Here is a 19,484-nt window from a genome sequence, read left to right on the forward strand (position 1 = left end):
GGGAGGGGAGTGAGCGGATTTGTGTCTTAGAAAGCTCTGTCTGGCAGCTGTGTGGCGGCTGGATGGAGGGCAAGAGGCGGCCAACTGGTTAGGGAGGAGGCTGGTTTTGCAGCCCAAGTGACAGATGGTGAGTCCTGGATTAGGGCTGCGGCAGTGGGGAGCAGATGTGAAGGAGGTGGGGTGGCCGGCACCGGGTGACTCTCTGGTCATGGGGAGAAGGGGGCCTGCACGCACCTAGGGTCCTGGCCTGGTTTGGGGAGTGGGATACATCCCCCCTCTGAATCCTCAGCTTGGTTTATCAGAAGCATCTTCTCTCCCTAGGGGAGCAGGTGAGGGCCAGCTGAGGTTTTACCTGCAGTGAATGTCTATCTCATTTGAGCCACTCCAGTGTCTTCATGTTAATGCTGTCTTTGTACATACGGAGAAACTGAGGCACAGAGAAAGAGGGCTTTGCAGAAAGTCCCTACAAGGGCCTAGAGGTGTGAGAGGAGGGCATTTCAGCTTGGTGTGGTTGCGGCAGATGCAACCCTACACCAGCTTGGCTTCCACCCACTTCCTGTCCTGGGTCTGTTGTCTCTCATCCTCTCTCTGCAAAAAAAAAAAAAAAAAAGCCAAGCTGATCCCATCTGACTCTTGGGTAAAGCCTCATCAAGACCTAGCTAATCACAGTTGACGAAGGGCTTTCTGGAGTGGATAGGACAGCAGCAGGGGCTGGACAGGCAGACAAATGGAGACACTGGGTGCTGAAGGCCCACCTTGTTGTGATCCATGCCTGAGAAGGGGGAGTTGAGGCTCCCTGTGCCCTGGGAGGCTCAGGCCTGACTCTCACAGATGGGGCCAGTGCAGCCATGCAGGTAGGAGAAGCAGTCGGGTCTGGAATATATCTGAGAGGTCCAGCTCATAGGACTTGCTGATGAATTGGATGTGAGATCTGAAGGAAAGAGGGGTTTTTGGCTGAGCAACTGGTAGTATGGCCATTAATCAAATGGGAGGGACTAGACAAGGAACAGGGTTGTTTGTTTGGTGGTGATTGCAGATAGAGAGGTCAAATTCTGCATTAAATATGTGTTTGAGGGACTTCCCTAGGTCCAGTGGTTAAAACTCCAAGCTCCCAATGCAGGGGGCAGGGATTTGATCCCTGGTCTGGGAACTAAGATCCCGCATGCTGCATAGTACGGCCAAAAAACAAAAATGTGATCGAGAAATATTGGGATATATATTGAGATGTCCACAGGATGTCCATTTGGATAAAGAGCTGAGAATTCAAGGGAGAGGCTAGAATTTGAGCCCACTTTCTATGATCAAATACGGAGCCTCCTGGGCCCCGTGCTTGAATGGGTGTGTGTCAAATGATTCACGTGTACCTGACACATGGGAGGAGAGTGCTGTAGGGTCGTGGGTTCTGTTGTTATTTTTTTTTAATGCTTTTTATTTATATATTTGTTTTTGGCTGTGCTGGGTCTTTGTTTCTGCCTGGGCTTTTCTCTAGTTGCCGTGAGCGGAGGCTGCTCTGTAGTTGTGGTGTGCGGGCTTCTCATTGCGGTGGTTTCTCTTGTGGATCGAGGGCCTCCAGGTGCGTGGGCTTCAGTAGCTGTGGCTCTCGGCCTTAGTTGCTCGGTGGCATGTGGGATCTTCCTGGATTAGGAATCGAACCTGTGTCTCCTGCACTGGCAGTCAGATTCTTTACCACTGAGCCACCAGGGAAGCCCCTCTGTTGTTATTATTATATGACCCTCACTCCTTTTGCCCCCCAACCCCCAGCCACCCTCTCCTCCTCCTCTCCCCTCCCTTGCCCTCCTTCCTGTTTCATCTTCCCTTGTCTCCATCATCCCTGGATGTGGTGGTCCAAGGGAAGTTATTTGTTGAGTGGCGAGCTCATAAGTGCAAGGCTGTGGCTGAAGTCGGTGCCTTTTCACTGCTGGGACATCTAGGGCTATCTCAGTCTGAGCTGCTCATCTCTTCCCAGCAATGCTAGACCCAGGAAGCAGGGTGGGCACTTAGCCTACTAGAGCAGGCTGACCATTACCTCAGCCATGTTCATCCTGGAGGTCCCAAGGACTGGCGTTCCCTCCCTCTCTAAAATCCCATTGGCCCAGAGTCCCAGGGCTGAGGACAATACCTCTGCAGGATACCCCACCCTCAGTCCAAGAAGCAGTGGCAGCTGTGACAGGCTGGGTAGGGGATGGAACTGGAGGCAGGTTTGTTTGTTTAATTGATTTATTCAGCTGCGCGAGGTCTTAGTTGCGACACACAGCATCTTCAGTCTTCGTGTGGCATGCAGGACCTTTTAGTTGCAGCATACGAACACTTAATTGTGGCATGTAGGACCTAGTTCCCTGATCAGGGATTGAACCTGGGCTCCTTGCATTGGGAACACGGAGTCTTAGCCACTAGGCCACCAGGGAGTCCCAAAGTATAGAAAGATTTTGATGGGCTTTGAGCCTGCAGACAGCACTCACATGGGGGGGCCAGGGAGGGCCTATGGAGACCCTCTTCCCCAGTTTCCTTTGACGTCCACTCAATGGCAGGGGCCTTGACTGCCATGGAGAGAGCACCGGGCTTGGAATTCCAAGATTCCTGAGAGTCCAGGCTTGGCTCTGTTACTAACAGCCTGAGTTAGTGTCTTCACTGCATAGCTGAGCAGGGGGCCCTGACATCCTCTTCCGAGGTCCTCATGAGACGAGTGTGTGCAGGGGCCAGGAAGTCCCAGCTGCTTCTCTCCTGGAGTTTGAGGGCACCTCCAGGGCCAGGCGAGGGCCAAGGGGGCAGTTTTGGGTGAAGGGGCCCCAGGCCGACGCTTGAGCTGCCTCTCTCTGCAGTGCACTACCAGAAGATCATCCACAGGGACATCAAGCCATCCAACCTGCTTCTGGGAGACGATGGGCACGTGAAGATCGCTGACTTTGGTGTCAGCAACCAGTTCGAGGGGAACGACGCTCGGCTGTCCAGCACAGCTGGGACTCCAGCGTTCATGGCCCCCGAGGCCATTTCTGACTCCGGCCAGAGCTTCAGTGGAAAGGTGGCCCCCAGGGTCCGGTCTGGGTTGGGGTTTAGGTGGAGGGGTGTGGGAGCATGTCATGCCATCCCATGTCTAATCTGGGGGAGCCAAGGTCCTCGTGTCTCAGGAGTGAGCACCAAACAGGGTCCTCCCCCCCTGGGTTTGCCTCTTCCTGGAGTCCAACGAGAACCCCAGCTTGGGTCTCCTCTCATTCTCCAGCACAATGGCCCCCTGCAGAAATTTCCTACTAGCTGCTCTCTGTTGAGTTCTGGGCTGGGATGTGGGACAGTCAGAGCTCGGATGGCCCAGCTCCCTGCCCTTTGATCCTGGTGAAAGGACAGAACTCCTGTCTCGGGGGATGTCGTAGGCTCCCCTGACTTCTGAGGGTATGGCAGTATTTGAACTAGGCCTTCAAGAATGGGGAGAATTTACAGGAGGTGGGGTCCAGAGAACATACCAGAGAACTGAGGGGCGCAGTGGCATTTGGGCAGAGTTTAGAGGGTCTGGAAGTTTGGGCTTGGTCCTAAGTGACGGAGGCAGTGGCAAAGCTTTCCGAGCAGAGGCTGTGATTCTGTGTGTCCCCGGGCACACATCCTGTTATCCCCTGTGGAATGCTGGCTGCCCCTCTGTGGTTCTGCCATGGAGGAAATGGTTGAGGAGGTTGGACATGTGTGTCGATATGAAGGTCAAGAGAGGGATGTAAATAGAGATTTTTTTTCTTTTTCTTTTAATTAATTTTTATTGGAGTAGAATTTATTTACAATGTTGTGTTAGTTTCAAGTGTGCAGCAAAGTGAATCAATTACACATATACACATATTAGGTTATTCCTATATAGGTCATTTTATCCCATTTGCCTTTTCACTGTTTCTCCCTGTATTTGTGGAAGTTGGAGACATTATCTCCCTTTACCGCTAAATACTGCCAGGGATATTTTCTGAGAACAAGGGCATTCTCTTACATAACCTCAGTACAGTTATGAAAGTTAGGACATTTATGATCAATAAAAGACTGTTACCTAATCGACCTTACTCAGATTTCATCGGTTGCCCCCATACTGTGTCCTTTAATGTCTTTTCGTTTTCTGGTTCAGGATCCAATCCTGGGTCAGTCACTGCATTCACTTGTCCTGTCTCTTTGGGGTCCTTTAATCTGGAAGAGTGGCTTGGCCTTGGCATTTTTGAAGCGAACAGGCCTGTTATTTTGTAGAACGACATCAGTTTGCATTCGTCTGGTGTTCCCTGATTGGATTCAGATGAGGCATCTGCGGCAGGAATGTGTAGGTAGAGATTTGAGGATCACTCACATAAGAGAGAAAGCGGATATGAGAAGAGGAAGTGGGGTTCCAGAAGCAGAAACTTGTAGAGACAGGGCACATTCGAATCCAGGGTGCAGGGGAGCCCCGAGGAGTTGTGGAGGTAGCTGAGGGCCAGAGGCTGTTCTGGTGTCAGAAAGAAGGTGGATGATGGCTTCTCCAGGGGATCATCAGCAAGAGGGATGACTTCTCAAAGCAAGAGCTGGTTTAGCAAGTATAAATTCAATATTCTGGTGTGCATCAGTGTTATGGGTACTGCAAATGTGACCTTGTAGACGAAGTGGGTTTTGCACTGTTCTGTTGGAAACACATCTGGTTTGGGCCCATTCCAAGGAGACGTGGAAACCCTGGAGGGCAGGGGCCCTGCTCTGGCCATCCCCATGTCCGCAGTGCTCAGCAGAGGGTCTGGCATAAAACAAGGGACTGGGAGTGTTTGTTGAATGAATGCATGACTGGGGAAGGAGGTCTCCTGCTTGCCTTCTCCCATGGCCCACTGGAGCTGGGTGAGCAAGGGGTGTGTCTATTCCTTTTGGGGGACTGATGTGAACTGTTTCTTTCTAGGCCTTGGATGTGTGGGCCACAGGGGTCACGCTGTACTGCTTTGTCTATGGGAAGGTGAGTGCTGGGTGGGCTGGTAGAGCTGGGGCCGGCCCACACCCCTGGCACCATGGGCTGGGCGAGCTGAGCCAGGAAGCATGATAGATGTAGGCTGTGCCTTTGTGTCCTGAAGTAAAGTGACTTTGAAAGAGCCCACTCAGCTCAGAAATGATGGAAGGAAAAGGGGCGTTTCTATTTTTCTCATGTCCCCTTGTCCTCTTGGAGGGGATGGATTCATGTGCGGGAGTCCTGGGTCAGCAGAGCTCCCACAGAGGTTAGATGGTGGTCTTACCACCACTCCAGCCTGGGTGCTCCTTGTCCTTCTATCCTTCAATGCCATTCATTCATTCACAAATTCACTCACTCCTTCATTCATTCAACAAATTGTCCTTGACACCTGCTCTGAGTCAGGCCGGACATCTGACCTTGGCATGGCCCAGTTCCCTGTCCAGAGGTGTCCCCACTCCAGGGACCGCGCTGAGGCACAGGACGGAATCTCAGGGAGCACGTTCCCAAACCTTAGGCCCTGGCAGTGCGGGCCTTGCTGCAAGTGGCTGTTACCCTGGAAGGTACACAACCCCTGGTTCCCTCCATGACACACTCATTCAGTCCACGTTTGCTGGGCATCTCCTGTGGGCCAGGCCCTGATGAGGCCCCCCCACCCCCATCTCATGAGGAGCCCAGAGCTGCCCCCAGTAGGCTGAGGTGCTGGGCCCTCATCCCTTGTCTCTTCCCCCGCAGTGCCCGTTCATCGACGATTACATCCTGGCCCTGCACCGCAAGATCAAGAACGAGGCCGTCGTGTTCCCCGAGGAGTGAGTTGTCCAGTTGTCCACCACGGGCCCCGCCCACCCCCGGGGAGGCATGTCTGAGTCTGGGCAGAGCTTTTGTCCTTCCAGGGCCCTGCCCCAGCCTGCAGACCTGGAGGTGGGGGAGCTGCTCCCTGGGAGCAGATGGAGGGAGATGTGAGAGGGTCCCAGACACCTGGGTCGGATGTCCTTGTACAGACGGGAACTCTGAGCCCAGGAGCGGGGCAGGGATGACCCCAGGTTACATGCTCATCTGCTCCTTCACTGAAGGCCTCCATGAGATCAGTGACATCACCCCCATGTAGACCCTGCACCCACGGGGAACTTCCACCTTCTCCACACGGGGTGGGGGGGCTTCAGATGGAAAAGTGGAGGCTCAGTGGGCCTCAGACTTGAAGCCACTCCTTCCGCCCTCCCCCTTCCTTTGCGACTGAGGTCTCTGAGCCCAGAGGGACTGTTTGGAGAGGCCTCTGTGCTCATTCATGCTTCTGATCAAAATGCTGGTTACGGCAGCCAGCCTGTGGCCCCTGGTGCTTCACATTTCAGAGCCCTTTTGCCTTTTGCTGAGTGCCCCGGGCAGGTCAGAAACCGACCTGGGAGTGGTCCTCTGTGCTTCTGCTCCCTCTCGCCCACTTCCTGTCTGGCTCCGAGCCTTGTTGAGTCCGCCTCTTACATTTCTTTCGGCTCCGTTGCCAAGTGCACTTCCTACCTGTCCTCTGCCTCGTCCAACCACCACGGGCAGGCAGAGTGACCCTATAAAGCACAACAAATCTCACCCTATCTCCTGCTTCAAGAATAGGCACGCCCTAGCCCGGGCATTCAGTGACCCCTGGGTCCCACCCCTTGTTCACCCACCACATGGCTCCCCGCCCCCCAGCTGCCACCCCCCGCAGCACTGACTTCAGTCCCTTTCCTCTGACTGCCCTCTCCTCGCCCTTCCTCCTGCTATGCATCCTCCCCAGCCCAGGAGTTTTAAAAGGGATTAGGAATCTAGGCCGGCAGAGGGAGCCAAGGTCATAGTCCTAAGAGTAGGTTCCTTCTGCCAAGAATTTAAGTAGCAATGAAGCGTGAAGCCTGGGCAGAGCCGGCCGAAGCTGATGTGGGCTGAGCCCTGCGCCCTTCCCGACGAGCCTTGGCCCTGCCCTCACTCTTGGTGTGGGGGTCGGGGTGGGGGGTGAGGTGGGGTGATGCGGGCCTTCGTTTCCTCCTCTGTCCAGTGAGTACTCTCCCTGGCCGCCTTCCCGGTGGAGGAAAGAAGATGGGGGTGGGGTGAGTGGGGCTGAAGTCCCCCTGGAGTCCCTTAAAGTGACTCTTCTCAACTTATCCTCATCATCTCTGTCCCCTGCAGGTGGGTGTCCAACACCCATGGGAGCCTCTTTGGGTCTGTGACCTCTGCCCCCTGAGGGTGACTGCTTTATGTCGTACTCAGGGGAGAAGGCTATCCGTACCCTTGTTCTGAAACTCTCTCCTTCCACCTTGGTGCCTCAGGGGCGTCCCTCCCATCCTGCTCTCTGAGACCTGAGGGTCAGCAGTGTTTCTGGCCCGTGTGTGTATGCTCAGTCATGTCTGACTCTTTGTGACCCCAAGGACTATAGCCCACCAGGCTCCTCTGTCCATGGAATCTTCCCGGAATACTGGAGTGGGTTGCCATTTCTTACTCCTGGGGATCTTCCTGACTCAGGGATCGAACCCGCGTCTCTGGCATCTCCTGCATCGGCAGGCGGGTTCTTTACCACTGTGCCATGTGTCAATTCAGGGAAGCCCGGACCATGGTAGGGTGGAGAGTTGGGAAGGAAAGGACCATCAGCTATCTCTCCCTTGTCTCCTTCCTTCCTTTTCTTTAGGCCAAAGGTCAGCGAAGAGCTCAAAGACTTAATCCTGAAGATGCTAGACAAGAACCCCGAAACGAGAATTGGGGTGCCAGACATCAAGGTGCTGGGCTGGGCTGGGCCGCAGAATACAGGCCTTGGTTTTCCCGTTTGGGGAGCCTTACCCTGGAGGCATGTGGGTGCTGGGTTGGGGCTTGTGGCCTTTGGACCCTCAAGGGGACTGCTGGTGGAATGCCCAGGTCCTTTGCTGGCCGGTGTCTGTCACCGGGCCCTGACCCTCCCCGTCCTCTCCTCCACAGTTGCACCCCTGGGTGACCAAGAATGGGGAGGAGCCCCTTCCCTCGGAGGAGGAGCACTGCAGCATGGTGGAGGTGACGGAGGAGGAGGTGAAGAACTCGGTCAGGCTCATACCCAGCTGGACCACGGTGGTAAGTGGATGGGGGCAGAAGTCGCCAACTCCTGGGAGGGCCTGGCGGTGGGCGTGGGCACCACCTGAGACTTGCTGTGTGCTGGGCCCTATGATGGGACCGACGGCTTCCTGGTTGGCCAGCCCCATTGCTGGGCCCGAGGCCACTGCAGACCCACAGGAACAAGGTCACGCTATTCAGTCTCATGGTAGGGAGACCAGGAGGCGTGGTGAAGAGAGTGAATGATTTAAATATACTGGCCCTTGCTGAGTGTCAACATTCACCACGATTGGAGAAACATTTCCTTCCTTCCTTCCTAAGGTTTATTGAACTTCTGCTATTTTCCAGACATTGGACTAGGTGCCAAGGACATGACAGGGGAAAGGCCTCGGATGCCTTTGATTTGGAGAAGTGACCCTGGGGCCCCCACACATCAGGCGGACACCACCTGTGTGCTCCCCCTGCTCTCCTGTCAAGTTTTAGATTTTCTCATCCTCCTCTGGACATCTTCCACCTTAATGGTTGGAAGTTATTAACATAGCCCCTGATGGCCAGCTGTTGTTTTTTTTTTTTTGAGGTGGGGGGCAGGGGACACTGAGAGTCATGGCCTGCCCTGTGCTGAGGTTTCGTGGTGAGTCAGGGTGAGCACAATGCCAGGAGAGCGTGCTGGGGCCTGTGCCGGGGGTGCGGTCTGGTCTGTGCACTTCATGCCTCCCTCCTGGGTCCAGGCCCAGCTAGGGCCAGCGGGCTAAAGGTCCCTGCACTCTCAGAGCTCTGGGGCTATATGGAGTCCCTGGAATGATCAGCTCCCATAGGGTCCATACTGCCACATCCCTCATCTTAGCTACCATTGTCTCTCTCCTGAACCACTGGAATTGCCTCCCAGCTTGTCCCCCTGATTCCACCCTTGCCCCCCACCTACAGTAAATGCTCAGCTCAGCAGCCAGGGTGGTCTGGTGACCTGGTCATGTCACCTCTCAGCTCAGACCCTGCACAGCCTTCCTGTCCCCCCTTTCCCTGCCAACCTCCTCTCTTCCCTCCATTCTCTTGCTTCCAACCATGCACCACGGAAGCTGCTGCCCCAGTGCCTTTGAACGTCCTTTCCCTCTGACTGGGACTCTCCCGCCCCCATGTCCACAGAGCCACTTCCTCACTCTCTCCAGGTCTTCACTCCAGAGTCACCTTGTCGTGAGACATGACCCTTCCCGGCCCCCTTATCAAAAATTCCATCCTCCTCTTTGTCTTACCTTATCCCCATTCCTTGTTTTATTCTTTCCACCTGAGCCCTTACCACTAATGAACATATGCTCTACTCATCTGTCTTAATTACTGCCTGTCTCCGCAACTGGAATATAAGCTCCATGAGGGCAAGAATATTTGACTCAGTGTGGTCCCTGTGCCTAGAATCGTGTCTGGCATATGTAGGTGGTCAATATAACACTTGTTGATGGAAAGAAGGAAGGAAGAGATGAAGGCACCCTTGGCGCTATGCACATGTGTGAGAGTTGGTGTGCACGTGGGCAGGGGCGATGGAGCTGTCCTTATAGCAGGAGGAGGGACAAAGTCACGGAGCTGGGGGTAGGGGCCTGTCCCCTGTCGACACCCCCCCACACCACTGCCCAGCCCAGGACAGCCTCCCCTCCACTCCATCCTTCCTGCGTAGCCAGAAGGCATTTCCTCACTGCACTCCCTGTGCCCTCCGCCTGGTGTTCCAGACCCTTCCTGGTCTGCTTCTGGCCTCAGTGTCCCTCCCCCACGCACCAGGCTCCTCACCATTTCCAGAATCCACCCTCAACCACCTTCCCTCCATGCTCCCACCGTTTCCTCTGCTTGGGATGCTTCTCCTTGTCCTGCCCCAGGAAAGGGAACCTCAGCAGGGCCACCCAGCTGCCTCCCCGTCTGGAAGTCAGGGTGGAGGCTGCCCATGTGTCTGGGAACCTGGGGGCCTGTTCCTCATGCTGATATGTCTTCCCTAGATCCTGGTTAAGTCCATGCTGAGAAAGCGTTCCTTTGGCAACCCATTCGAGCCCCAGGCACGGAGGGAAGAGCGATCCATGTCCGCCCCAGGAAGCTTACTGTCGTAAGTACTGGTGGGCTGAGGCCTGCTGGGTGCTCCCTGGGGTGGGGTGGGGGCTGTGGCACATCCCCTCACTCTGAGCATCACCAGGCTGAGCCCTGAGCCTGGGGACTCAGCCAGGCCTCACAGCAGGGCCCCGTCTGCACCTGCATTCTCAGTCCCTGGAAGCCTAGTTGAGGCTTCCAGACGGGCCTCGGGTCTGCTCTTTGTAGAAGGCTGGCTTGTCTTGGAGGCAGGGACTGCCTCCTCCTGGTCTGGGGGAGTGTTCGCTGCTTTTCGGAGTGGCCTGTGCAATCTCCGGTCATTGCCGAGGCTGTGTGCCCAGTCAGCACTTTGGAAACGCTTATCCAGCAAGTAAGGACAGGCTGACCAATGACGACGGAGCAGGAAGGAGGAACCCCCATGGCTGCAGGCTCCCTCCAGACAGCCAGGCCTGTGCATTCACCACCTCCTGGGAGAGGGCCGGAAAGCAGTTCCCCAAACCTCCGTGAGCCCTGTCCTCAGCACTTAGGCCTTCTTCCACTGAAATAAAAGTCAGCTTGGGGTGCCGGTGAGCCCTGCTGGAGTTTATGCAGAGGCCCGCAGGGAGAAGGCAGTGAGGGGTCCTGGGCCTTGGGGAGCACGCCTTCTCTGAAGATCATGTGGGGAGGCACAGACCCTCTTCCCCGCAGCCCCTTCACAGGCTGCAGGAAGGCGTGCTCCCCGGGGAGATGAGCAGCAGCCACCGTCCAGGTACCTCAGCCTCTCAGGAAGGGGCAGTTTCGCTTGTGCCATCCAGGGGCACAGATGTGGGTTTTGTTCGTGTAAGACCACCCTTTTGTTAAGTGGGCTCTTCAGACTAGTGAGTCCCATCATTGTGGACGAGCTGGTGTCTGCTTCCTGACAGAGGTTGCTCACACTCAGGGAGGTCTCCATACCAACCTCGTGTCCTCCTCTTGACAAAGGAGGGTTGGGGGTGGGGGGTGCCTGGGAGAGGCCTTGGCTGTCCTGAGCTTACTGCCTGTTCCCTGTGAAGTGGCCAGGCCTGGGAGACGGAGTCCTTGGCCTCCTCTGGATCTGCAGGCCATAATGTTGGCATTGGGTTTCGTGTAGGGGACCACATATCTACCATCCAAATGGAGCCACTTGTGAGAGTGAAAGAGAAAGCTATTACTAATTACGGCTGGACAGCAGGCAGAACCAAGACCAGAGGAACAAACCTTGACATCTGGTCTCTAGCTCAGTGCCTATGACTCAGCGCCCCCTGGTGGTAGAACAGGCCAGTCACAGGCTAAGGTCAATGACATCCAGCCCAGGTCAATGACAGGCACAGGGCTGAATGCCAAGGGTACAATCGAGCAAGGCAGTCATTATTCTTTTATGGACATGTTAATGGGGAGACAGGTTGGTTCCTTCATCTGGACTGTGAGAAGATGGGGCTTAACACTTCCTAGCTATAAAATTCAATAATTCTGTGACACTGGCTTCCCCAGTGGCTCAGTGGTAAAGAATCTGCCTGCAATGCAGGAGCTGCAGGAGACACAGGTTCAATCCCTGGGCAGGGAAGATCCCCTGGAGAAGGACATGGCAACCTACTCCAGTATTCTTGCCTGGAGAAGCCCATGGACAGAGGAGCCTGGTGGGCTATGGTCCATGGGGTTGCAAAGAGTTGGACATGACTGAAACAGCTTAGCATGCACACATGTCACAGGTTTAGTTTTGAAAAGGTTTTACCTCATCAGAGTCCCAACATTTATCCTTGACTGACTCTGTTCTTTATGCTTTGGGATAACTCTATAGTAGAATAAAATGGGATGGATCCTTTTTAAAGACATCAAAACCCACTTATTAATCTTTTTTTTTTTTAAAGGCCCTGGCATGGGGCTGGGGAGAGGATGATATCAGGATGATAACAGGAATCTATTGACTATGGGACAGAATCCCAAGACTGATGAGTAGAATCTGTCCTGTGAACAAAGAAAAAAAAAAAGCAAACCCAAAGCCCTTCTGCCCTGGTCCATGGGGCCTGAGCCAGGCCATAGCTGGTCAGATCTGGCAAGGCTCCAGAAGTCAGGGTGGGAAGTCCAGACTTCCTTTCCAAGCAATAGGGAGCCATGGAGGGTTGTGGGCTGAGACTATGGGTGGGGGAACCAGCAAGGGACCACAATGCAGGGGCAGCGAGACTGAGATGAGCTTGGGGGATTTGAGAGATGTGGATAAAAATGCCTATGAGTGTGTATGAGACTGTCCTCCTGCATGCATGTTCTGACCTCTGAGGTCCCTCTGTCCCTGGTGTCCCCTGAACAGGAAAGATGGGTTTGGCGAAGGAGGCAAAAGCCCAGAGCTGCCCGGCGTCCAAGAAGACGAGGCTGCGTCCTGAGCCCCCCGCATGCGCCCAGGGCCGCCCGGCAGCACGCTCATCCCGCGCCTCCAAAGGCCCACCGCCCTCATGCCAACAGCCGCCCCTGCCGGCAGGGGGCTGAGGACTGTGGCCCCTCTCCCGGCCCTCCTCCCCCGTCTGCATGACCTCCGCGCGCACTTGTCCAGGGACAGGATCGGAATGTGTGTCACCTGGGGTGTAGGGGGTGGGTGGGGCTCCCACAAGGCCTTTCTCTTCGTCCTGGCTCTCCCTGGCGGGACTCATCCTTTGGGGAAGCTCGGTGCCCGTGGTGCCTTAGAAACCCCGCCGGGCCGGTCGGCAAGGCCCAGGGGCAGGAGGCAGGAAACCGAGAAGATGAGCGGGGAGCCTGAAGAGGCCAGGTGGGCGTGGCTCCGCGGCCGCGCGCGGGAGGAGGGGCTCCGGCTGCCCACCTTGGGGCGGGGCGGGGCGGGGGGCTCTGTCGGAGCCCGTGTCTGCGGAGAACACTGGCGTGGCGGCTCTGAGTCCTTGGTGGGTAGTCCTGGGCCTCGCTGGGGTTGGGGCCATTGTTGGAGAATCCAGATTCCTTTCTCGTTATCTTTTGTCCTTTGGTGGGGGAGGCAGGTACACAGCCCTGCTTGGGAACACCTAATGAGCTGTGGGTGGTCCCCAGCGTGCCCACCATTCCTTGGCCACCAAGTGGATTGGACTGACCGTCCTGGATCGTGTTTCAGCCCTCTCCGCAGAAGGGGCCAAGTTGAGGCTTGGAGCAGAGAGGCCTGAACCAAGAGCACCACTCTTCCCTGCCCGCCTCCCTCTCTCCCACGGTGGCTCCCCCGAGCTGCGGCTGCAGAAAGACACCAGGGCTGACACTGACCGAGGGCCCTGGGCTCACAGGCCTGTGGCCTTGCAGATGGTGAAGTCACAGAAATCAGACCATCAGTCCCGCACCGGCCTCCCCATTTGGCCCCAGAAGCTGCCCTCACATTCCAGTGGCCGAAGGACCAACTGCCCAGCTTGGAGGCTGCGCTAGAGGCCTAACCCTGGTGGGGTGTGCACGCGGGCAGCTGCTCATGGAGAGGTGGGCGTTTCGTTACTGCCTCACCCCGACAGTGGTCATCCTGCCTGCTCAGAGCTGGAGCTGACTTCTCTCTGGCTGGGATCAGTGCCTGGCTGGCGGCTTGGCCTTGGACTGACCAAATGCTCAAGAGACTGACCCCCGGAAGGAAAGGAAAGCAGGACTCGGATGCCTGCCCCGAATACATGAGCCAAACAAGGGGTTTTAGGTGCCTGCACTGGGTCCGTGTGGCAGGAGCGCTCTGTTGAGAGGCAAGAAGGCGGGGCTGGAGGAACGGTGCCTCCCGTGTGTTCTCTCTGCCTGTGGGTGTACCTCGCTCCTCCGCACACGCGCCCGTGTGCGCCCATCTGCTGCACACAGCATGTCTTGCACTGGCACATGCATCTGTAATATACTTTCTCTGTTTATTTAAGGCTCTGAGCAGAATGCGGCCCATTGTCTCTGGGTCCATGTTTCTCCCTGCTCCTTTGCACTAAGTCATTGTAACCCAGGGCTTAAATGATGATTTGGTACTGTTCTTCAGAACACTTTTATGGAGTTCATGGGAGGCCATTCACAGAGCAGCATGTTTTCCTTCAGCATCTGTGTGCTGGGACCTGGAGGGTAGGGGTTTCAAGGGTACCCCACCACCACCTTGCAGGCTCACAATGGGCTTAGCTTCACTGGGGCCCAGCTTCATTGGGGTGGGTCCAGTTTCATTGGGGTGGACCCAGCTTCATTGGGGGTGGATGCAGCTTCTTCGGGGTGGGCCCATATTCACCCCATTGCTGAGGGTTTAGGTTGGCATCATTGTTTCTGAATGTAGCACAAGGGATGGATAAACTCCATAAGAGTGTTTTAAAAATTAACTTCCCAGGAAGTGAGTTAAAATCAGTAAAAGCCCTTTCTTGAGTTAAAAAAAAAAGACTTGTATGTACATTTTCTGCATCTGGATGTGTTCTTTCTCATCAGCTGACTTTGCTACCTTTTCTGTAGGGGTCTGAGTAGGAAAATAGGAGGAGGAACTCTGAGTGTGGAGGAGGGCTGGAGGGCAGGAGGGAGGGTTGATTGGGAAGGCAGCTATGCTCACCACGATACCACCAATGCTCCACTGAGAGGGTTGATTTGAAGAGTGAGGGGCTACAGTTCAGGATGTGGGTCAGTCTCCTTGGTGGGTCCTATGGCTCCCGCTTGGAAAGAACAGGGTGTTTGGGAGCCGATCAGCAGCCCCTAAGGACATCCTGCCTGTTTCACGGGGCCCAGGGAGGCCAAAGTCTGGTCCTGGGGGCCGGTGCTACTCCTCATGGGGCTCAAGTCCCAGGTGGGCACTCACAGGAATCCCTGTGACACGGGCCAGTGTCCTGGTGCCCCTTAGCCTTGGGCACTGGTACCAGCTTTTTGGCTTCCTTTCTGGCTCAGGTGGTAAAGAATCCATCTGCAACGCGGGTGACCTGGGTTCGATCCCTGGATTGGGAAGATCGCCTGGAGAAGGGAAAGGCTACCCACTCCAGTATTCTGGCCTGGAGAATTCCATGGACTCTACAGTCCATGGGGTCGAAAAGAGTCGGACTTGACTGAGCAACTTTTACTTTCACCAGCGTTTTGGACCCCGTAGCTCCCCTCTTGTAGGAGGCCTCTCCATGGCCATGATGAGAATAGTCATCACTGGGGTACTTCCCTGGTGGTCCAGTGGTTAAGGCTTCCCCTCCTAATGCAGAGTGTGTGGATTCAATCCCTGATCAGGGAGCTAGATCTCACAAGCCACAACCAAACGTCCACATGCCACAAATAAGACCTGGAGCAGCCAATACATATTTTTTTAAAAAATGGTCTACCCCATCCCTCAGTTTTGGACCCACCATATCTCACTTCCTCACTGGTCTCTGGCCTGGGTCAGTGCTCCAATCCATCCTCTTACAAGCAGCCAGAGTGATCTTTGGGTACCCACCTGACCACACCCACCCCTCTCAGAACCCTTCCGAGCTCCCTACAGTGCTCAGCCTGGGGTTTGAGGCCATTGCCATCAGCCGCGAAGGCCTCCCTGAATGCCGTCTTGACCCAGCCCCACCCACCCCCTCTCCAGCCACTCCTTGCTCCCCATGTCTCCTCAGACTCACCCACTCCTCCCGGATGTGGCCACCCCCCATCCGCGCCTCTGCTCATCACTGTTGGCCCCACTCTCCAAGGCCTATTCTGCGGTCAGAAAAATCCTCAGGCTGGTTCATCCCCAGTGCCGGTCACCAAATCTCCTGCCTGGGTCTGACAGTCCAGTTTGTCACGTGTTCCAGGAGCTTTCAATGGGACCGCGATGTCATTTCCCCAAAAGGACAACCACTCTATGTGGCATACTAAGGTCAGGAAACTGAGGCTCAGAGTCACATTAGTGAGTTAGGGAAGAGCCAGGCTAGAGCCCAGGTCTCCTGCCCTCACCCCCACCCAGGTCTTCCCATGTCAGCTGTCAGGAAAGCCAAGAGCCCTGCACACCGGGAAGAACTAGGATAAATCAGAGATGGGGGTTGCACTTCCAGGTCTAACCACAGGGTGGAGGTGAGTCCAGGCCAGGGTGCCCAGCGGAAGGTTTGGGGCAAGTCTGAGCTTTACCCTGGAAGGCCCTGATTTTTTGCAGAGAATGTCTTGGGCTCCAAATTCCACAGGCACTGTGCCTGGTCTCTCCTTCCCCCAACCTCTATCATCCTATATGGTCTCAGCCTGAAGGAGAGGAGGGATGGGTGGCCAGGGCCACTGAGAGGCCCAGTATTCCCAGGGAACATCCAGATGCATACTGGGACCCATATAAACAGTTCACAGGTTCTAGAATCACTCCCCTAAACACAAGCTGGCACATCCACATAACCTCCCCTCAGCAAACAAGCAGACCCATCTATGGGGCTGCCTTCTGGGTCACTGGGAGGCCAGGGAACAATGTGGTGGGTGGTACTGGGCCCTCAGAGTCAACTGGGCCCAGAAGGAGACCAGGAGGGGCTGGGAGGACAGGTCCTCTGTCCCACCTGCAGAACAAAGCCCTGGTCGCTCCCTGCACTGCATCAGCCTCCTGATGGTCTGGGTGTCCATGGCTTAAATGACCACTTCCTGTCCCTGTCCCTGTCCCTTCCTGCACACGCACACCCCTGGATCTGCCCCCTGGGGTCTCAGACACATCCATTTCTCCAGCTAGGATGACCCAGGGAACAAAGTCTGGGTCCTCTCACTCTCCAGGGCAGCTGACAGTTTATCATTAGCCCGTGCCAGCTTTGTGGTCAACTTCCTTGCCCTTCCCATCTTGCCTTCCCTGCCTAGACCCCCACAATTTCCAAGTCACCTCCTCCAGGAAGCCTTCCCTGGTCCACTGCCCCAGAGGCACCCTTGGGATATGGTCTGGTGTCTGGTCCATCTCCTACAAGACTGGAAACAGGGCGCAGGGGTTGCAGCCTTGTCCGCTGACTGTGTCACTCTCTGATCTGCCACGGTGAAGACCATTAAAGCATCTTTCAACTAAATCACAGGAACAGGGCCTCCCTCCCACCCATCCCCCACTTCGGGAATCCCATTCTCTCCACCTGATCCCCAGGAAGCCCCTTCCCTGGCCTGTATATCTCTGGCCTTTACTGGTCATCACCTCCTGCTCCTCAGCCTTCTAACTAGCTCAAGTCTCCCCTTAACCATTATCCAATTTCTACTCCATTGGCTCTCTGAAGGCTGCTGCTCCACACTCCCAGGCACTCAGAAAGAACCCCTTTTGCCTTCTCACTCAGTTACCCTCTTCACAGGCTCCGTCTTCCTTCTTGCTGCCGGTTCACTCTGCCGGGTCCCCAGCAGGGCTGGTCACTGCCGGTCCTACTCACAGTACATGCTCTTGGCTGATACTCTCTGCTCTGACAGCCCGTTGACCCGCTGGTCTTTTGGTCTCAAGACCCACCCCCTTGGCCTAGGCACAGGTCCACACTGAAGGAATGATCTCACAACAGCAGGGAACCGAAACATGGGAAGGGGCTGGTTAAACTTCTCCTCCCTCAGTCTCCCCCAGGTCCAGGGGATCAGCCTTGAATCGAGGCGCTTTCCTGGGAGGGGATCCGCATACTCTTAGGGGCTCTGGTCTTCTTTCAGCTAATCTTGCCAACTTCCTCCTACCTTCTTGAGAAACTACACCCCAAAAGGGAGAGAGGGCTCCCAGCTGTGGTTTGCCCTCTCCCATTCCCAGTTCAGCCTAAACAGCAGTTATCAATGTGGCTACATGCTAGAATTTCCTAGGGAGCTTTTTTTAAAAAATTAATTATTTTAAAATATCTATTTTTATTTATTTATTTGGCTGTGCTAGGTCTCATTTATGTGGCATGTGGCAGTTTCCTTGTGACATATGAGCTCTAGTTTCCTGACCAGGGACCAAACCCAGGCCCCCTGTATTGTGAGTACAGAGTCTTAACCACTGAACCATCAGGAAGTCCCTCCTAGGGAGCTTTTAAAAAACCATCCACCCCTAGAGATTCTGATTTAATTGGTCTAGGATGTAACCTGGGTGCCAAGGTTTTGTTGTTGTTGTTGTTTTAACAAACAGACGTTATTTTTTGAAACAGTTTGAGGTTGACAGAGAAATGGAGTAGAAAGTACACCTGCTCACCCCCACCCCTGACCCAATTTCCCTTGCTAGTAACAGCTTGCCTTAATGTGGTACACTTGTTATAACAGATGAGATAATATCGATACATGATTATTAACTAAAGTCCACCGTTTACTGTGGGGTTCACTTTTTGCTTTGCACATTCTGTGAGTTTTGAAAAATGTATGTCATGCATCCACCATTACAGTTTTATACAGAATAGTTTCACTGCCCTAAGAATTCCTTGTATTCTACTTGTTTATCCCTCCCTCACCACCACCACCTCCCCTCACCACCATCTCCTCCAGTGCTTGGCAATCACTTCTCTTTTTTTTTTTACTGGGTTCAGTAAATAATCCTTTCAGTGTCTAGATGATTTAAAAACTTTTAAATTATTTTAGAAATTAAGATAAAATTGGCATATACCATTGTATAGGTTTAAGGTGTGCATGATGTTGATCTGATACATTTGTACTGCAATAAGATTGCCATTGTAACAGGAGCTAACACCTCTGTCTTGTTACATAATTATTCTTTTTTTGAGAGAAATAGAGTAGCTTTGTTACTTTTCCAGGCAAAGGGGGAACCCAGTAGGCTAGCACCTCAAGAACTGTGCCCCCTTCCCTGGTAAGTAGGAGAGGTTATATAATCATTGTTGTCACTCAGTCGATCAGTCGTGTCTGACTCTTTGCGAACCCGTGGACCACAGCACGGCAGGCTTCCCTGTCCTTCACCATCTCCTGGAGCTTGCTCAAACTCATGTCCACTGAGTCGGTGATGCCATCCAACCATCTCGTCCTCTGTCGTCCCCTTCTCCTGCCTTCAGTCTTTCCCAGCATCAGGGTTTTTCTAATGAGTCAGCTCTTCACATCAGGTGGCCAAAGTATCAGAGTTTCAGCTTCAGCATCAGTCCTTCCAATGAATATTCAGGGTTGATTTCCTGTAGGATTGACTGCTTTGATCTCCGTGCAGTCCAAGGGACTCTCAAGAGTCTTCTCCAGCACCACAGTTCAAAAGCATCACTTCTTTGGCGCTCAGCCTTCTTTATAGTCCAACTCTCACATCCATACATGACTACTGGAAAAACCATAACTTTGACTAGATGGACCTTTGTCGGCAAAGTGATGTCTCTGCTTTTTAATACCTGTTTAGGTTTGTCATCCATCACCAGATGGTCAACACAGAAATCAGACTGATTATATTCTTTGCAGCCAAAGATGAAGAAGCTCTATACAGTCAGCAAAAACAAGAAGGGGAGCCGACTGTGGCTCAGATCATGAACTCCTTATTGCCAAATTCAGACTTAAATTGAAGAAAGTAGGGAAAACCACTAGACCATTCAGGTATGACCTAAATCAAATCCCTTATGACTATACAGTGGAAGTGAGAAATAGATTTAAGGGACTAGATCTGATAGACAGAGTGCCTGATGAACTATGGACAGAGATTCGTGCCATTGTACAG

At 54.2% G+C, this 19,484-nt stretch overlaps 1 protein-coding gene across 1 annotated transcript in view; it reads left to right on the forward strand.

The window, feature by feature from the left end:
- CAMKK1 (calcium/calmodulin dependent protein kinase kinase 1) overlaps nt 1–14,353 on the forward strand; it is a 28,776-nt gene extending 14,423 nt beyond the window's left edge. Inside the window, exons 10-16 of the mRNA XM_043477794.1 lie at nt 2,820–3,019; nt 4,874–4,927; nt 5,651–5,724; nt 7,563–7,650; nt 7,847–7,975; nt 9,931–10,034; nt 12,318–14,353. Of these exons, the coding sequence (XP_043333729.1) occupies nt 2,820–3,019; nt 4,874–4,927; nt 5,651–5,724; nt 7,563–7,650; nt 7,847–7,975; nt 9,931–10,034; nt 12,318–12,390 (722 nt within the window). The 3' untranslated portion in view covers nt 12,391–14,353. The remainder of the gene's footprint in view (nt 1–2,819; nt 3,020–4,873; nt 4,928–5,650; nt 5,725–7,562; nt 7,651–7,846; nt 7,976–9,930; nt 10,035–12,317) is intronic.
- The last annotated feature ends 5,131 nt before the right edge of the window (nt 14,354–19,484 follow it).

The sequence above is a fragment of the Cervus canadensis genome, chromosome 1, assembly GCF_019320065.1.
Source record: "Cervus canadensis isolate Bull #8, Minnesota chromosome 1, ASM1932006v1, whole genome shotgun sequence".
NCBI lineage: Eukaryota > Metazoa > Chordata > Mammalia > Artiodactyla > Cervidae > Cervus > Cervus canadensis.